The sequence below is a fragment of the Rutidosis leptorrhynchoides genome, chromosome 5 (genome assembly GCF_046630445.1).
Source record: "Rutidosis leptorrhynchoides isolate AG116_Rl617_1_P2 chromosome 5, CSIRO_AGI_Rlap_v1, whole genome shotgun sequence".
In the NCBI taxonomy this organism is placed as follows: Eukaryota; Viridiplantae; Streptophyta; class Magnoliopsida; order Asterales; family Asteraceae; genus Rutidosis; species Rutidosis leptorrhynchoides.
The window spans coordinates 31,496,440-31,516,616 of NC_092337.1; the positions used below are offsets into that span (position 1 = coordinate 31,496,440).

At 32.3% G+C, this 20,177-nt stretch overlaps 1 protein-coding gene and 1 non-coding gene across 3 annotated transcripts; one reads left to right on the forward strand and one right to left on the reverse strand.

The window, feature by feature from the left end:
• Nucleotides 1-14,548: 14,548 nt before the first annotated feature.
• LOC139846989 (GDSL esterase/lipase At5g55050) lies at nt 14,549-19,603 on the reverse strand. Of its 2 annotated transcripts, XM_071836585.1 has the most exons (6): nt 19,244-19,603; nt 18,941-19,086; nt 18,307-18,483; nt 15,530-15,766; nt 15,130-15,379; nt 14,549-14,994 (listed from the first exon to the last, which is right to left on the reverse strand). In XM_071836585.1, exons 1-6 carry the CDS (start codon nt 19,482-19,484, stop codon nt 14,774-14,776), a joined length of 1,272 nt encoding a protein of 423 aa, XP_071692686.1. In that variant the 5' UTR covers nt 19,485-19,603; the 3' UTR covers nt 14,549-14,773. The 2 variants fall into 2 exon arrangements, with proteins under 2 accessions (XP_071692686.1, XP_071692687.1); XM_071836586.1 differs by lacking the exon at nt 18,307-18,483 and having other exon boundaries at nt 14,551-14,994; nt 19,244-19,592.
• Nucleotides 15,814-15,886, forward strand: TRNAF-GAA (transfer RNA phenylalanine (anticodon GAA)). Its single transcript has one exon. It is a non-coding gene; the product is annotated as a tRNA-Phe (tRNA).
• Nucleotides 19,604-20,177: the final 574 nt, after the last annotated feature.

The window sequence follows — 20,177 nt, forward strand, 5'->3', positions numbered from 1 at the left end:
TATGAAATATATGTTCGTTTTTAGCATTATCAATTACCCATAACCTCCTTAGTAATAACCCATAATTTCCTTAGCTCTATCCCGCTCGTAAAACTCATTTTTGAAAGTGACACGCTCATAACCTCGTCGTAGTATTTTATGTATAATACTAATTATTAATAATACTAATAATAATAATAAGATTAATAATAATATTAATCTTAATAATAATAATAATAATAATAATAATAATAATACGGAGTAAAATGATTTTAATAAAAAGTGGAAGTGGTCGAGCTTTTATAGTGTGGCCTGATTTCTCCTTCCATGCGATCGCATGGATTTTAGGCTATCTGGCCATGCGATCGCATGGCCTCTTTTTCCAGCTCACATGTTTTTAACTCCTAGCTTGTCGACATAATATAATAATATATAATATATAATTTAAATTAATTAATTATATATTATATTTTATTCTCGTGCATAGTTGATTTGTAATTTTTGTTTCGATTAGTCGTACGTCGTCATTCGACTTATGTCGTGGTTCCGGTTTTTCGAACGTCCTATCGTATACTGAGACAACTTGTACTTTACTTTTCGTGAATCGTACCTTTGTCAAAATATAGTCTTAAATCATCCATAAACTATACCACTCGAGGTATAACTTATACATTTAAGTGTTTTGGTCATTTACTTCATATCAATTTTTACTGTAGCAAAGTCAATTTCACTGTAGCAAATAGTAATTTTCGAAAACACTGTAGCAATTTTGGGTACTGTAGCAATTTGAAAATACTGTAGCAAATTAGTGTTTTACTGGTTCATCTTAAATGCTTTAGTTAACTTATCTAAATATCAATCGAATCAATAAACGAATGTTACTATCGTTTACTAAATAACTTGAAATTATATATATGTATATATCTTTTTAATATATAAATCAGTTTTTAAATACACATTGAAAGTTATCTATAAATAAATTTTAATAATAAATATTTCAACTTATCATATATATTCAAATAGATATTTAAACCAATAAGTTTAATGTACGGTATCAAACAATTAATACATTGTTACCTTTTCAAGTTATAGTATATATGTATCTATTTACATATAATTGTTTGCGAATCGTCGAAAACAACCGAAGGGTATTTAAATATATAAAAGTAGTTCAAAAATTTTGAGATTCAGTTTTACAGACTTTGCTTATCATGTCGGAAATGTTAATCATACAAAGATTAAGTTTAAATTTGGTCAGAAATTTCCGAATCATCACACTAGTATTGTCTTAGGATCATCATTACAAAGTGTATTATAAGTCTTGTAACTTCAATTAGTAGAAGCATATGCTAGCTTAGTGATCTACTTCTTTAAAGGGACTTATGAAGTTGATTAATCTTATTTTGGAGATTAATACTTGTCCAAGGTGAAGACAAGTTGATCTAGGTTGGAGTTGATCTTTCAAAGGGATGGAGAGATTAGGTTTGTTGTCTACTGAAGAAGTTGAAGACTTGTAAATTGGATCTCCACCGAGTTTGGAAAAAAGTGCTTAGTGAAGCAACAAATCCCGATTAGTGTAATCGGGGAGTGGATTAAGGTGGATTAGTTAACATCCACCCGAACCACTATAAATCCTTGTGTCTATGTTCCTTACATTACTTCATTTATCATTTTGAACATATACACTACACACATCAAGTTTGAGTTGAGTGATCAAAGTTGATCGAATTTGGTGATCAATCGAAAAAGTGTTAAAAACGTATCAAGTAACTATTCACCCCCTCTAGTTACTTACAATTGGTATCAGAGCGGTTGCTCAAATCATTGCTCTATAAACGTTTTTGAAGGTGTCAAAATTCGTTTTGTGCAAAAACTTGAGTCAACGATTCTCGGATCAACTCAAACTATGAGATACTTGGAAGAATTGGTGAAAGAAGCACCAATCTTTGATAAGATGGATATTGATGTGTGAAAATTAAGATTTGAGGCTTATCTAAAATCTAAGGATTACTAATTGTGGAGAATAATCAAAGTAGGAGACTTTGTTCCACAAGCTAGCTCAAGACTAGTAAAGTCAACATTTCAAAACAATGATATTTTGAAACAAATTGATGCAATTTCACTACTTCATGGAATTCTTCCTAGTGAAGAAAGGTTGAAAATAATTTCATGTAAAAGTGCAAAGAAATATTGGGATTTACTATGTTCTCAAGAAGAAGAAAACTCTAGGAGTTTAAAGGGTAAAAGAATAGGGGAGGATTTGGAGGAGCTTGGTGATTCTCAAGCAAAAGGTTTGAATGGAAATGAAGACTTTTGCCTCATGAGTTCTTGGAATGATATGGATCAAGATGGTCAAAGTGAAGAAGAGGTTGAATCTCCATTCAAAGAAGATGATGTCTCAAGCATGGATTGTAATAAGGTACATGTATTCTATACTTCTAATTATAAAGAATTGTTAGATGATTACAAGACTATTAAATTTGTGTATGATAGTAGTCGTGACAAAGTAAAACTTTTGGAGAAAGAATTACACAAAGTTAGACAAATCAACAAAGGTTTAATTGATGAAAATAACAACTTGAAAAGAAAATTTGAAAGGATAACTATTTATAATTCATCAAAAGATAAACTTGAAATGAATGTGTGTCATGACTCTAGCAAACACAAGTCATGTAATCAAAGTCCATTATCAATTATTAGAAGAATTGAGAACACAGGGAAAATGGATCAAGCTAACAATTCAATGGTAGGGATAAGTCAAGGATTAGGTAATCTTAAAATCAATCAAAACCAATGATTAAAATGCTAATGAGAATAACTTTCTCAAAAGGACTTTGTTTTTAATGAAAGGGTTTTCTTACAAATGCAAAATTGTTTTTAAAAAATGATTTTAAAAGATTAGTGAAGGAAGCTTACTTGCATTAGGATTCTGTGTTTATGTGAAACTATGTATTGCATGCTAAATACAAGATTGATGCGTTTTGTGTATACTATGTGCATATATATATATATATATATATATATATATATATATATATATATATATATATATATATATATATATATATATATATATATGCACATATAAATATAGTATATTACGTGTCATTGATGATTAAACATCGGGAGGATGTAATCATTCAATGTTAGGAAAAGAAAACTTGTCCTCAAGTATTCTATAGAACCTAAGAATCGTCAAAACGCGCTCAAAGAAAGAAGAAGTGAAGAAAATGGTGATCAGAAGAATCCACGGCAGCATCACGGCTGACCGTATACCCGATCGCAGATTCCTGTCCTGTACGTGTAAAAATTCCTGCACGGCTAACACCACAGTCAACCGTGCTTCGACCATGCATGGTCTGATTCTGTTTTAAATCAAATAAAAACCCCACTTTTCTTTCATTCCAACTCACTTCAAAACACACACACTTCACACACGGCTGAGGAGATCGACCGCACGAAGAAGAACGCTCATTCCTTCAATCTCAATTCCTACTTTCGGTATGATTAATCCTTGCTTTCCTAACATTCAATTGTGTTTGTATGATGAATTAGGGTTATGAAGAAACCCTAACTAGAATGAATCAAAACTTAAATTGATACAAACAATCAAAATTGTTCTTGAAGAACAATTTAGAAACAATTGTAGTAGTGATTGTAGTATATCTATGCATTGATTTATCCTTGGACAATTCTAGGGTTCATTATACATCTAAGTTAGATTTTCATAGAAACATTGTTCATATGATATAAACAACATTGTTGCAAATTGAGTGTGATAATGTTAGATGTCAAAACATGTGTTGATGATGATCTCAAAAGTCTAGAACACATATGAACTTTGTGAAAATCTTAATCTAGTTGCAAACTCATTGACACTAATGAAGAGTGAGAATGTAAAAAACATTAACATCAAAACATCTAAGTATTGATGATAATTAAAGTTTACAAAACTTGTTGCCTACAATTGAAATTATACACTTTGAATTAATTTGAAGTATCATCGTGTAGAAAATGGCAAAGGGAAAGGGAAAAAGCAGTGAACCAAGAAGAAAGGACTCATACGATCCACCGTCAGATCCTACAGAGAGAATTAAGTACAACATTTGGTTTCTCTCTAGACATCCTATCACTGAAGGAAGAAAAGTTTCCCATGATTAAATGCCAGAGCTTATGAGACAATTCAAAACTCTTAAATGGGAAGCATTTCTCACTCTTGATGGTCCAATTTATCCATCTCTTATTCGCGAATTTTATGCAAATTTCAACTTTGTGAATAATGAAGTCTCCTTCAGTCTTCAAGGGACCAATTACTGCTACTCCCTTATAGATTTCGGACGCATTCTCCAAGTTCCAACAGATGGTGAAGAATTCTTCAGTTCGCATCATGGACTGGCATATCTTCCAAATTTTATCTCCAACAAAACAGCAATGATAGATACACTTTGAAAAGAAAGTGCTCCTCAAGATGAAATCGAGAGGTCTGGAGTACTAGGAAGACATCTTTCTTCTGAGTATGAAGTTTGGAACAAAGTCATTGACTACAACATCTACTGCAAATCAGGAAATCACTCAAACATTCATGCTACTCAATTTGCTCTCTTGTGGTGTTTGGAAAATGAAATCAAAGTAAATATTCCCTATCTGATGGCAAACAAAATGAGTGGACTCATCACCGAAACAACTCGAGGATTGCCTTATGGAATGCATCTAAACAAACTGTTTAGGCACCTCAACATCACAAGTGATGACTCTCTTCCACTCACTCATCAACCAATCCTTCCACCAAAAAACAACAGGAGGATCAACCTCCAAGCAAAGAAGAACTACCAATGAGGAGGGAACGAGCAGAGGAGCTATTGAGATATCAGATAGTGAAAATGAAGAAGAAAATGACTCAGTGAGAGATCTTGGGGTTAATGCCAAAATGGATAAGATATATCAAACTCAAGTCAAAAGTCTAAAGAAGGAATTAAAGGTGAAGAAATTACTAAAAGGAGTGATCAGAAGCTTGACCTATAGGTCAGGAAATGATGAAGATGATGATTCAAGTGAAGAATTCTAAATGTGTTCTACCGTTTAATGGTTGAATGTTTAAGACAATAATGTTTGGAAAACTTTGATATATATGTTTAATAACTATTCGTGTGTGCTTACTAAATGTATTAAAAAGTCCAAGCATATCAGATTTACCCACGGCTGCACTCACGGTCGACTGTGATTCGACCGCAGGACGAGTCATACATAAACTGACAAACCATTATGTCTTGTTTTGCCCAATAACTTTTCTCAAGTGAGAATTGACCTCTCAATTAAAAGACTTTACTCACTTGTCCTACCTCTCTTGTGAAAAAGTAAAGTGATACCTAATCGACCTCTATAAAAACTAGTACATTCAACTAAACTCATACCCACCATCATAATTCCTAAAAACCCATAATCAAATCATGAGACAAATTGCAGAAGGAAGAGAAGTGTCAACACATCAACTCACCTTATTCGCTGGCCAACTTCTCTAGTGTGAATTGGAATGTCTTTCTCAATCTTCGAGGACCTCTATATCCTCTTCATGTAATTGAATTATATGCAAATTTCCATTTCCATGATGATATGAAGATATCATTTACTCTCTATGGCAAAAGCTATTCCTTGACACTTGAAGAATTTGGAAGCATCATGGATGTTCCAAGTAACGGAATCAAATTCTTTCTTAACCCAAACTCATTTGATGAGTTTCCGGAATGGTTAGAAAAAGAATGTGTTCTTGAAACACTGAGTGAAGGACCACTCAAATTTGAGTCCGTCAATAAAGAGGGTTTCTTGGTGCATCACCTTGCTTCAACATATGATCTATGGCAACAGATCATCTCCATAAATGTATATGGAAAGGGTGAAATACTGTGAAAAATGAATGCAAATGAGGTTACTCTTTTGTGGTGTCTCATACACTCACTTAAGGTAAACATTGCATTTCTGATGGCATCTAGAATGCAACAGGCAGCTCAAGAACCCTACTTGAAACTACCTTATGGCCTTCACTTAACTAAACTCTTTGCTCATCTCAAATTAATGACTTCTTATCACTACGTTGCTCAAGTTTCGTCATACCCGATATGCAGAGCTTCAACTAGACCATTTGTTGAACCTTCTCTTGATAACCCTCCAAAATTTAGCCTCCTTTCAACCGCAGGACAAAGCAGTGTCATTCACGAGAATGTTCTAAAAATCGGACGACATCTGAACAAACTAGAAGGAATTATAAGAGACACTCATCACTACATTCACCTCAAGAAATAGGCCAAGGAAATTTGAAGAATGCCTACATATACATCTAATTTATGTGCTTTTTGTGTATCTTCCATGCATATATTCATATATGCATGTTTCTTGTGTGCTTTGAATAAAATGTGTGCTTGTTATGTTTTAATAAATGTTTTTTCCAATATGACAATTTAAGGGGGAGCTTTGCTCTAAGGGCGAGTTTAGTTTTAGGGGGAGCTAACCTTTTTGCTTCGACAAAAGGGAGAGAAAGATGGATACAAGTGATTGTTAACACTTGCGTGTTTATAGCAAAATGTCCCTCAGCACTTGTATGTTTGTCATCATCAAAAAGGGGGAAAATGTTGGTTGAATGATGGTTAATGATCTAAACGACAATCTTAAGTATGATTAACCAAAGAATATGTTTTGATGATGACACATACATATACATAAGTAATGACTGACATCTTAACATAAAACATGCAAGGTCACTAATCCATACTTTATCTTACAAACGACCAAGTCAAACATAGCTTAAATAATAGTTCAGAAAAATACACGGTCAAGGTACGGTCGACCGCAAAGCTAGCCGCAGAACCCCAAACTGAATTGCAACGCAGTTTTATGAAAACAAGTTGCACGATCGCCACCACGGTCAACCGCAGTGCGACTGCAGTTTTCTCTGTTACCAATTTTGACCAAATAAAGTTTGACTAGTGAAATGTCCCGTTCATATTGATTATAAACGTTCCATATTAATTGATTTCGTCTCGAGGTTTTGCCCTCTATATGAGACGTTTTTCAAAAACTGCATTCATTTTTAAAACAACCATAACCTTTATTTTATCAATAAAAGTTTAAAAAGCATTACGTAGATTATCAAATAATGATAATCTAAAATATACCGTTTACACACGACCATTACATAATGGTTTACAATAAGAATATATATTACATAAAAAAAAATAAGTTTCTTGAATGCAGTTTTTACATAATATCATACAAGCATGGACTCCAAATCTTGTCCTTATTTTAGTATGCAACAGCGAAAGCTCTTAATAATCACTTGAGAATAAACATGCTTAAAACGTCAACAAAAATTGTTGGTGAGTTATAGGTTTAACCTATATATTATCAAATCATAATAATAGACCACAAGATTTCATATTTCAATATACATCCCATACATAGAGATAAAATTCATTCATACGGTGAACACCTGGTAACCGACATTAACAAGATGCATATAGAATATCCCCATCATTCCGGGACACCTATCGGACATGATATTTTCGAAGTACTAAAGCATTCCAAATTTCAGATTGGGGCTTATTGGGCCTGATAGATCTATCTTTAGGATTCGCGTCAATTTGGGGGTCTGTTCCTAAATTCTTAGGCTACCAAGCTAAAAAGGGGCATATTCGGCTTCGATCATTCACCCATATAATGTAGTTTCATTTACTTGTGTCTATTTTGTAAAATATTTATAAAATTGCATGTATTCTCATCCCAAAATATTAGATTTTTAAAAGTGGGACTATAACTCACTTTCACAGATTTTTTACTTCGTCGGAAAGTAAGACTTGGCCACTGGTCGATTCACGAACCTATAACAAATATGTACATATATATCAAAGTATGTTCAAAATATATTTAGAACATGTTTAATAAGTTTTAATGTTTTAAGTTTATTAAGTCAGCTGTCCTCGTTAGTAACCTACAACTAGTTGTCTATAGTTAGATGTACAGAAATAAAGCTATATATATTATCTCGAATCAATCCACGACCTCGTGTATACAAGCCTTAGGCTAGATCACAACTCAAAGTATATATAATATTTTGGAATCAACCTCAACCCTGTATAGCTAACTCCAACATTACTGCATATAGAGTGTATATGGTTGTTCCGAAATACATATATAGATGGGTCGATATGATATGTCAAAACATTGTATTCGTGTCTATGGTATCCCAAGATTACATAATATATTAGAATAAATGTATAATACAATATGAGTTAGCTAGGATATGATTAATATAGATTTGTTACCAATTTTCACGTAGCTACAATAACAAAAATTATCCAATCTTGTTTTACCCATAACTTCTTCGTTTTAAATCCGTTTTGGGTGATTAAAGTTGCTATGGTTTCATATTGAACTTAGGTTTATGAATCTAAACAGAAAAAGTATAAGTTTATAGTCGGAAATACAGGTTACATGTCATTTTTGTAAAGGTAGTCATTTCAGTCGAAAGAACGACGTCTAGATGACTATTTTGGAAAACATACTTCCACGTTGAGTTTAACCATGATTTTTGGATATAGTTTCATGTTCATAAGAAAAATCATTTTTTCAGAAGAACAACTTTTAAATCAAAGTTTATCGTAATTTTTAATTAACTAACCCAAAACAGCCCGCGGTGTTACTACGACGGCGTATATTCGGTTTTACGGTGTTTTTCGTGTTTTCAGGTTTTAAATCATTAAGTTAGCATATCATATAGATATATAACATGTGTCTAGTTGATTTTAAAAGTCAAGTTAGAAGGATTAACTTTTGTTTGCGAACAAGTTTAGAATTAACTAAACTATGTTCTAGTGATTACAAGTTTAAACCTTCGAATAAGGTAGTTTTATATATATGAATCGAATGATGTTATGAACATAATTACTGCCTCAAGTTTTGTGGATAAACCTACTGAAAATGAGAAAAATAGATCTAGCTTCAAAGGATCCTTGGATGGCTTGAGAGTTCTTGAAGCAAAATCATGACACGAAAACAAGTTCAAGTAAGATTTCCACTCGAAATAAGATTGTTATAGTTATAGAAATTGAATCAAAGTTTGAATATGAGTATTACCTTATATTAGAAATATATCTTACTGTAAATAAGAAAGATTTCTTGAGGTTGGATGATCACTCAAAGTGGATTTGGAAGATTGGAAGTAAGCTAGCAAACTTGGAAGTGTTGTTGGTGTGTTCTTGAGTAGTTGTTTTATAACTTGGTTTATGTAAGGATCAAGGTTGGAGAATTCGGATCTCGAGGAGATCTCGTTTGAACTTTTTTAGGGAGATCTCGGCATCTCGGAATAATCTCGGAGAGATCTCGGACGTTGACTTACGTTGACTTTATAGTTTTTTTTAATAAAAATATACATAAAATCATAAAAATATGTATATTTATATACTTTTTTACGAGAATTTACAAAAATATCCGAGAAATGAGCGAGAAAAATCTTAGAAATTACGAATTTTACAAGAAAATCTTACAAATTAGCAAGAAAATCCGAGAAATCGTGGCTTTAACTAAGTTTGACCCCGTTGACCAAGAAATCTCGGGAGATGAACATCTCATCTCGGTTGCCCTCTAAAAACGAGATCTCGGGGAGATCTCGGGAGATTTACAACACTGGTAAGGATTTATGAACTAGATTGAGCTAGATTTTGTTGAAGATGATGAAGAACACTTAGAACAAAGGAAGAACACTTGAGAGAGAGTAGTTTGATTCAAGAAAATTGCAAAGAGAATGTGTTTGTGAGTACCAACATTCACGTGAACTAAGGCTCTCCATATAGGCTCCATTAGTTTGTAATTTTGTGAGATATTTCATGCTAGATGTTAAATTATGGTTCCCACATGGTTAGGTGGCTCACATGGGCTGTTAAGAGCTGATAATTGGAGTGTATATACCAATAGTAAATACATTTAGGAGTTGTGTATTGTACGAGTACAAATACGAGTGCATACGAGTAGAATTTTTGATGAAAATGAACGAGGATGTAATTGTAAGCATTTTTGTTAAGTAGAAGTACTTTGATAAGTGTCTTGAAGTCTTTCAAAAGTGTAAGAATACATATTAAAACACTACATGTATATACATTTTAACTGAGTCGTTAAGTCATCGTTAGTCGTTACATGTAAGTGTTGTTTTGAAACCTTTAAGTTAACGATCATGTTAAATGTTGTTAACCCATTGTTTATTATATCTAATGAGATGTTAAATTATTACATTATCATGATATCATGATGTATTAATATATCTTAATTTGATATATATACATTAAATGTCGTTACAACGATAATCGTTACATATATGTCTCGTTTCGAAATCCTTAAGTTAGTAGTCTTGTTTTTACATATGTAGTTCATTGTTAATATACTTAATGATATGTTTAATTATCATAATACCATGTTAACTATATATATATATATATATATATATCCATATATATGACATCATACAGTTTTTACAAGTTTTAACGTTCGTGAATCACCGGTCAACTTGGGTGGTCAATTGTCTATATAAAACCTATTTCAATTAATCAAGTCTTAACAAGTTTGATTGTTTAACATGTTGGAAACACTTAATCATATAAATATCAATTTCATTATATATATATAAACATGGAAAAGTTCGGGTCACTACAACTAGTTCCCGATATCTATAATTCATGACACATTTCTCAACATGCTTAGAATAGATGCCTTCTCCATACTCAATTGAGTTTTGGTCATAAAAACACTAATTGTGGTTAATTAAGCCTAATGACATCTTAATGATAAATTAACCAAGATTAGGCATAACACATAAGTGTTAATTAATAACTTGTGATCTTAATTCTTATCTAGATATCCTAAGTATGATCATCAAGTACCAACACACTTAAGCCAATGTCACTAGAACAATAATTGCTATTGAAAATGACTTAGTGATTAATTAAGGCTAAATGAGGAACAATGCTCTCAAGTATAACTAAGTAATGACTTGTAATCCTAAAATACACTTAGATACATTTAGGATGGTCACCAAGTCCCAACTAGAGATTGTTCTTCCCTTGTGCATGTGTTGGATATTAATGTGTGCTTACACATTAATCAAGCAATATGTTATATTGCACTTAAACTTGTTAAAAGCTTGAATTATAAGTTGTGCAAGTATCTATATGATTGATCCTAGAATAACTATCTCTTGCTATATGTGAGTATTACTTGCTACTTGTCAACATGCTTAATACTCACAAACTTGTCAACTTGATAAATATGTTTGCTATGTGCTTACTAGTTAGGATTCAAGTAACCAACATACTCTAATAGATTAAGTGTAAAATGGTTCATAATGAAACTATAGTCAATTGTCTATTTGGCCTAGTCTAAGTAACTAAGTGTGATTGCTTATTCAAGAATGACTTAACTTTAATGTCTCTACATACTTCATAATTATCTTATAAAGACATTATTCAATTAATCTCTAAACTCAAATGGAACATAACTTGTGATTAATTGAAACTAGGAAGTTAATGACATGGTGACTAGTCTTTAGAATTGAACCAAAGGCATTAATGTGACTAACTAAGTCTTGATCAAACTGAGATTTCCCAAAATATCAATCAAGACACTTCTCCAAGAATGTTGGGTTTGCCACTTTTGGAATGTTAAGTCACTTTCATGCAATAAGACCAAATCTCACACACTTAATGCATATAGTACTTGTATAGGATGTTTAGTTTCTTTTGCAGGTGCTAGAAGGAGTAAAGGTGCCAAAATGTGGTATTCAAATTTGAGTCAAACGGCTATACAACGGATACTAAATTTCGACTGCAACACGCACGGTCGAACCTCGGTCGACCGTGATGGCAACCGTGTGTCAACGGCTACTTTTTGAATCCCACTATAAAAGGCAAACTTTAATGAGCATTTGAAGCTGACCCTCTTGCATATTTCAAAGGCTTATTTTCAGAGATCACAAGGGCTCTAATTACTATTGAAATGTAATCAAGCAAGAGAAGATTCTATGATCTTATGGATATAGAATTTGGTTGTTGTAAACTTACTATTTAAAATCATTAATCTTGTGAGTTTACTTAGTGTAATGTATGTCCTAGTATTGTCTTAGGATCATCATTACAAAGTGTATAAGTCTTGTAACTTCAATTAGTAGAAGCATAGGCTAGCTTAGTGATCTACTTCCTTAAAGGGACTTAGGAAGTTGATTAATCTTATTTTGGAGATTAATACTTGTCCAAGGTGAAGACAAGTTGATCTAGGTTGGAGTTGATCTTTCAAAGGGATAGAGAGATTAGGTTTGATGTCTACTAAAGAAGTTGAAGACTTGTAAATTGGATCTCCACCGGGTTTGAAAAAAAGTGCTTAGTGGATTAAGGTGGATTAGTTAACATCCACCCGAACCACTATAAATCCTTGTGTCTATGTTCCTTACATTACTTCATTTATCATTTTGAACATAAACACTACACACATCAAGTTTGAGTTGAGTGATCAAAGTTGATCGAATTTGGTGATCAATTGAAAAAGTGTTAAAAACGTATCAATTAACTATTCACCCCCCTCTAGTTACTTACAAAATGTTTTTATGATTGACACGAGTACTTATTATACATATTGAGTTGTGTCCAAAAACCCCTAGCTTTAATACTTTTATTACCTTCAGGTAAGCACAATTTAGATGGATGGAGCCGTTAGGTTAGACAAACCTTACCCAAACAATATTAACCGTGGTGCATTTACTTTGAACTTTTTATACACTCGGACAAGTGTAAACATTTTTATGGGGTAAAGGGAGTGTAGTGGTTTCTATACTCTAGTCATTGTTAGTATTCAGGTGCTCATGGATTATGTAATATTTTGCAACTTCGGGTTGTGCGTATTGAAATCTCGTGTTCAATGTAAATAAACTATTTTCTGATAATCATTTTTCAGATACTGATTTATAAAACCTGTAGATTCACTAACATTATTGTTGACCTGTTTTTGCGTGTTTGTATTCTCATGTCCTTAAGAGGTATATGCTTCCGTTGTGTTTGATGATATGGTCTGGCCGAGGAGTCAACATGTTTTAATAAAGACAATTATTACTTTCGCATTTAAACTTTTGCATATGTTTAATACTATTGGCTTGTGGTTACGATCACAATAGTGTTACTTATTTTGGATTTTTTGACTTATGTTTTGAAAGTCAACTTTTTAATAAAATTAAATGTGATTGCTTTGAAACGTCTCATATAGAGGGCGTAATTGTTAACTGTGGGACATATGATTAACACACCGTCAGATGGAAATTTGGCGGGGTGTTATACTATATATAGTAGATTAGTATATTAATATCATATAATATTTACGAGGTTTTATTCTCTAATAATCTCGGTAAATTTGAGAGTAAAATTGAGGATATGAAGTTACAGACTTTTCTAAGAATTTGATTCGAGACTTGTGAAATAAATTTGGATCAGTTTGATAATAAACTAATAAACAAGTCGTTAACCAATGATATATAATCCGTAATCGCTAAAGCCTACGTTAACATGTTTAATAACGTAAAATCGGTCAAAATGCCCCCATTTCCGGAAGTGTTTAACAATACGCTCAAAAAATGGAAATTGCACGAAATGTCTCTATCCACGCACCCCGCACGACACATGATGTGTGTATCTTGGTGTGTGATGTGTGGTTACCAGAAAATGACTGAAACATTTACTTTTACTCGTGAATACACACCATGCACCAAGCATCACGCACGGTGAGTGGTGCTTTTTGACGGTACCAATGTCAAAGGATGGATTTACTGGAGTCGAAAATTTTTCGGCGTCGATAATATAATATTGAAGAAGATCAGAAGGTTAGAGTTGCGTCGATTCATATGCAAGGTAAAGCGCTGACCTGGCATCAACAATTAGTAAAATTGCAAGGTTAGTTTAAAATATTATTGTGTGAGTGTGTTAGTTTAAGATTATTTGGTGAAGTGATAGTCACATGAATTTTCCATCAACCAATTATATTATATAAAATTACATTCATAATACCGCATAATCGTGAATATTAAATTAGGTAAAGCTGGAATTCAATATGTAAGTATATGGCAGGCTCAAGATTATGCCATTGATGCTTGAGGATTCGCAATATGTTCGTGATTTGAAGTCTAGATAGAAAATTTAGCTAGTTTAGTCAAAATCTTGTTGCTTCGTTTATTCTTTATTTGAATTGTTGGTCTTATGTTGGCAATGTCTGGTTGTTAGGCTACATTCATGTTAGCCATCATTGTAACTTTTAATCATTAATGAAATTCACCGCGTGAGAACCATTTACCAAAAATGTTTCCTTTTTATCATTGTAACTTATTGATGAACTTCCTTTTTTAATAAAATGTTTCCCGTAATTTCGCCAAAAAAAAAAAAAAAAATTACCCAAAAGAAAATATTCCTTTGTCATTCTTTTATCATTTAAGTGTTTAAAACAGGTTATTGAGATCACATAAATCATATCATTAATCATTAATATGACATATTCAAAAGTACAAATCAATATAACAAGTAACATCCACCACTACCAAAAACCAGCTTACAATAACTACTATATCAAGTAACATTGATACAATAAGTTACAAAAAACACACATCAAAGACAATATATATGCATGTCCTTAAGACTATATTTTCAATGCTCTTTTGACAAAAAGCCAAAATAATTATATAAATACATGTGTGACTATTTGTATATCTCTTCATCATGTTAATGTTTTAGACTTTAATAAGTTCTTCCACATTCATTGGATTTGTAACTTCTTGTGACCCATTGTAGATAAAACCAGCAAACAGACTTGATATAGTTTCTGTTGGGTGGTAAAGATCCCAGAAAAGATGGTTTTTTCGGTTGGAACAATAAGTTGAAATTGGGGTACAAGGGATATCGGCTTTAAGGTTACCAAGTCCGCAACAAGCTTCTTTTATCTCCGTAATCCCTGAAACGAAACAACATTATGACATTTTGTGTCTCTTGAAAACTTGTGTGTTTACAGACAACATGATCACAAGTACATGTTTGCCATGTATTGAACAACTATACAATAAATCAAATGTAAGATATGAATAAGTACCGTAAGATTGAGGATTTTGGATAAGGCTATTCATAACATCGTACGTTTCAAAATAAGAATAATGCATATCCGATGATTCTGTCTTCAATTCTCGTAGTAAAGCCTTTAGACCAATGTTGTACTTTGTTGACCAATAATTTACTTCATCGTTGCACTCGCTTGAGGCATTGTGCTTTCTTTGAGCAGGACAACAGCCGATCACTCCAACTCCACTTATCACAAATTTACGCGCTCCCATTCCATACATTTGCTATAAGTACAACCACACAAGTAAATATCAATATCAATAATAGCTACTTTTATACATCAACTTTTTCAATAGCCGATTTAGTCCTTTCTTACAAGATTATAAATGGTGTTAAAAGCGAATAAATCGATATTAAAAGAATAAATTTGTTACCTTCATAAGTCCTTTTAGGGTAGAGGCCATGAGATCAACATATTGTTGTGGGGTGTATTGTTTAGAGACTTTTGAATCTTTGTTGAAGTAGCCGAACAGATCATTGCTTCCAATCACAATTAAAAATATGGACTTGGATAAATGGGCATGGGCTCCAGTTGAGCCCATTTGTTTAACGAGTTCATCGTGGACTAGAGAATAGTAACCCACCTGTTTTGTTAAAGGAATTGATTGTTTCTGCATTTTTAGGAAATAGAAAAACGGTTAGACAGAATAAAACATGTGCGGGGATAGCTCAGTTGGGAGAGCTTCAGACTGAAGATCTGAAGGTCACGTGTTCGATCCACATTCACCGCATCATTTTCTTAATTTAGTTTTTCTAAACTTTTTCCGATATACACCCTTCACAATATCGTTATTCTACTTTACCCCCTTCTAACTTGTACAATATTTTATCTTTATACTCCGTATATCTTAACAAAGACACATTTTCACCTGAGCAAACAGCATGCTATATATATTCTTCTTTAGTTTATTATTCCATACACACGTGACGGTATTTTGCTTTCCTTTTAACAAACACAAAGTACTTTGTTTACGTTCACCGCATCATTTTCTTAATTTAGTTTTTCTAAACTTTTTCCGATATACACCCTTCACAATATCGTTATTCTACTTTACCCCCTTCTAACTTGTACAATATTTTATCTTTATACTCCGTATATCTTAACAAAGACACATTTTCACCTGAGCAAACAGCATGCTATATATATTCTTCTTTAGTTTATTATTCCATACACACGTGACGGTATTTTGCTTTCCTCTAAACAAACACAAAGTACTTTGTTTACGTTGTTAAAATCTCAGTAAAATTTGGTTTCTTTTTTTGGAAAGCAAACTTTTAACAAACACAGTTTTTTTTTATTTTTTTTTTTTTTATTTTTTTTTTTTTTTTTTTTGTAAAATTTGGTTTCTAGTTTCTAGTGAGTAATTAATCGAGTTTTTGCTGGCATATGTTTAAATTATCTTTGTTAAAGTGCATTTAATAAACATTTAATTTATATAATAATCAAATTTCAGATTTTATAATTAATACACTAATTATTTTTTTATTTTATTTGAAAGGCAAACTCACACACCCACATAATATTAACACGAATATACACACCACGAAATGTTCTGAACAAGACTCGAACCCTCAACCTCAAAATTGTAAAGGTGACCTCGATACTGCCAAACCATTGGCTTTTTGGTATTAATACACTAATTAAAATTTTTTGATTGAATTAATTATTACTCCGTATTTATTATAAATTTTAATTTAATAATTGAAGAAATTTTAACTTCATTCATAAAAATATTTGACATAATAATAATAATAATAATAATAATAATAATAATAATAATAATAATAATAATAATAATAATAATAATAATAATAATAATAATAATAATAATAATAATAATAATCTATAGTTTCTATTAAAATGATAAAATGGTGATGTCATTATTAGATTAATTCATTTGTTAATAAAAAATTAAAAATAAAAAGAAAAAAATCTAGGTCACTTAAATGATGTCATTAATCCTAAATATTTTATAATAAAAAAATTGTATTTATAGTAACTAACTTGATGATGTCATTAAAATAATTAATTATTTTAAATAAAATTATTAACATATTAATTGTATAATATATGAATCATTATGTACAACTTTATGATAAAATACTCTCATGACCATATGTACAATATTTGAAACATTATATACAACTTTATGATAAAACACCCCATGAACACATGTGTAAACTTTGAAGCATATTGTACAGCATTCATATAATAATTGTATTTTAATTTAAAAAAAATAAAATTAAAGAGACATCTGTTATTACTAATAATTATTATTATAAATATAAATACTCAATTTTAGAGCAAACTTTATTATTATTATTCAAAACTGGGTCATCTTTACGGAATTAATTACGTTACATATGCATGCGAAATACATGTCTCAATAAAATGTTGTAATGTAGCTTTTATGACAAAAAAATAATAATTGTGATGAAAATTGGAACAAGGTGGTGGGAGAATAAATGTACTTCATTTATTCAGACCAAGTTTTTTAGTCGGAATCTGTGGTTTCATGGGTCATTAAACTAAATGACTTTGCATATACATTCACTTAATACCTCATTAAACTGTTTCGTTAAAATAAACCCGTAATTTCACGGGTCATTTCACTAGTAATAATAATAACACGAGTATATAGGGAGTACGTTTACTGTTTACAACACGATTGAGTTTCTAAAAAATGGAAATAACGCGGAAAAGGAATATGATGCCCATGCATACAGCTCGTAGTGGAGTTCACCAAAATGTGTATTAGTGCATGCTTTATTCTTTTTCAGCTTTTTATGGGTTTATCATTATTCTTTAAAATTTAATTTTTAAATTAAATGAGAAATTTAAACTATTCGTATTATTGTTAATAAAGAATGGGCCAATAGCCTAGTGGTAAATGAATCACTCTCTTTTAGGGGAGGTGAGGGTTCGATTCCCACTAAGTGAGAATTTTCCAAATAATTAGATCAAAAACCATTCTTACCGGGTCCAAATGATTCCTTGGTCCCACTCATGCGAAGATTGGAACAATGACAATGCAGGTTCGTTTATCGGGTCTGGCATGCTGTGGGAAAATGGGTGATGGTGTTTGAGGTGAGGGTTCGATTCCCACTAGGTGAGAATTTTCCAAATAATTGGATCAAAAACCATTCTTACCGGGCCCAAATGATTTCTTGGTCCCACGCATGCGAAGATGGAAACAATGACAATGTAGGTTCGTTTATCGGGCCTGGCATGCTGTGGGGAAATGGGTGATGGTGTTTCGCCAGGCTCCAGTGAGCTAACGGGGACCGCTGGATGGGTTGACAAAGTTAACACAGGGCTAACATGTCCCTGCAGATACACATATTTTTGAAACAATTCGTATTATTGTTAATACTACAAAGAATTATTTTCTTCAATTGTATTTCGCAATACATAATATTAATTTATATTTATATATTTATAATTTATCAACTAATTATCGATGAGACACATGTCGTAAGTCATTTATAATTTGTAGTTCATTGATTTTTTTTTTTTTTATTATTGTCCTACTCTGAAAATATTATTATATGTATAATGAGAGGACCAAACATAACTATCAACCCTACATACGGTCTTCCCACACCATGTTCTCATTATCCAAATTTTAATGTGCATTTCTCTAATATTGTGACCATATTTTGTTGATTAGAAGAGCTATATCTAACAATTTTTAATTTCTAATTCAACAAAACAATATAAACAAATAAAATGAATGAGTTTAATTACGGACTAATCAGTTTCCAAGATATATATGTGTTCTTACAAATAATTCATCTGTTCCATTTAAGATACCGGCACCACCGGAAGCAAAGTTGACTCCCGTCACCACCGCATTGGTGCTGCTCAACTTTTTCGACTTCGATACCAATGATAGATACGGTGGGGCCAACGGTAGCCCGACCTTGTCAGCTGCCAAATCACAACAAACATTATGTAAGTTTATAGTGAATTTGACCTATATTAATGTATAGGGTAGTGGGGTTTAAACATGAGACTGAGTTCTCAGGTTTAAACCTGACCCCTATTATAAGTATATCTATATCTACTAGATTGAGGTTAAACATACCTAAAAAGTCGGCTGCATTCTTTCCGTTACTAAACCGACCAGTAGCTTTTCCAGTAGGAAAATCGACGCCGTTATGAGGGAAATCAGCTTTAGCAAGAGATAACGACAAATAGTTATTGTTTCCGTCATCAACTAATGAGTCTCCGAATATGTATGTTCCTGGAACTAATTGACACATTATACCATAAGTTCCAAACACCAAAACACAAAAAAAGAAGGTGGTAATGAAGTTAGTAGCCATGATATATTTGGCTAGGTAAGATAGTGTGTGTTTTTGGTGTTTGTGTGTGCCTGTTGATTGATGGTTTGAAGGAATTGGGGTGATCAATATGGTTTAAATAGAGTGAAAAAAGGACAAAATATGAGTGTGAACGATTTGAAGAAAATAGAAGTTACGATTCTGATTTGTATGAGTTGTGCGGTTAGCGTGTGCGTGCTAATTTGGTGGAAGGTAAAATACATTTTAGATAATGGTCCTCGTGCAAGGTCATGTTTTTTTTTTTTCTTCCTAATTTTGTAATTAATCCCTGTTACACTAAAAGCCTGGCAGTTTATTGTCATTTGACTCCACTCAACGACTAAACAATACTTTTTTGTAACACCCGTTTTCAGTTACTTGTTATTTCGAACGACATTCGAAATACGAGGCATGTAAGCGTATATTTGGATCCCAAATAAAGTTAGATTTGATGTTCTAAAACCTTACCATTGGATAGGAAATCTCATTACGTTTCCAACGATATTTGGTTCATCGAAAACGGAGTTACGGTCAAAAAGTTATGGCCAAAACAAGTTTGCTGAAGTTCAGATGAAACAGGCAAATGCCGCGGCGCGACCAGAAGGGCCACGGCGCGACAAATGCCTATTTTGAGGGTCAGAAAGCTTAAAAAAAGTGATCTAAAACCACCCTTTGGGCCACGGCGCGACAAACTGC

Coding starts and splice junctions, on each gene's coding strand:
- LOC139846989 (XM_071836585.1), bottom strand. CDS start 19,484: ATGGCTACTAACTTCATTACCACCTTCTTTTTTTGTGTTTTGGTGTTT. Junction 18,484..18,940: donor ATGGAACAGATGAATTATTT/GTAAGAACACAT, acceptor GTGTATCTGCAG/GGACATGTTAGCCCTGTGTT. Junction 15,380..15,529: donor CCCTAAAAGGACTTATGAAG/GTAACAAATTTA, acceptor TTGTACTTATAG/CAAATGTATGGAATGGGAGC.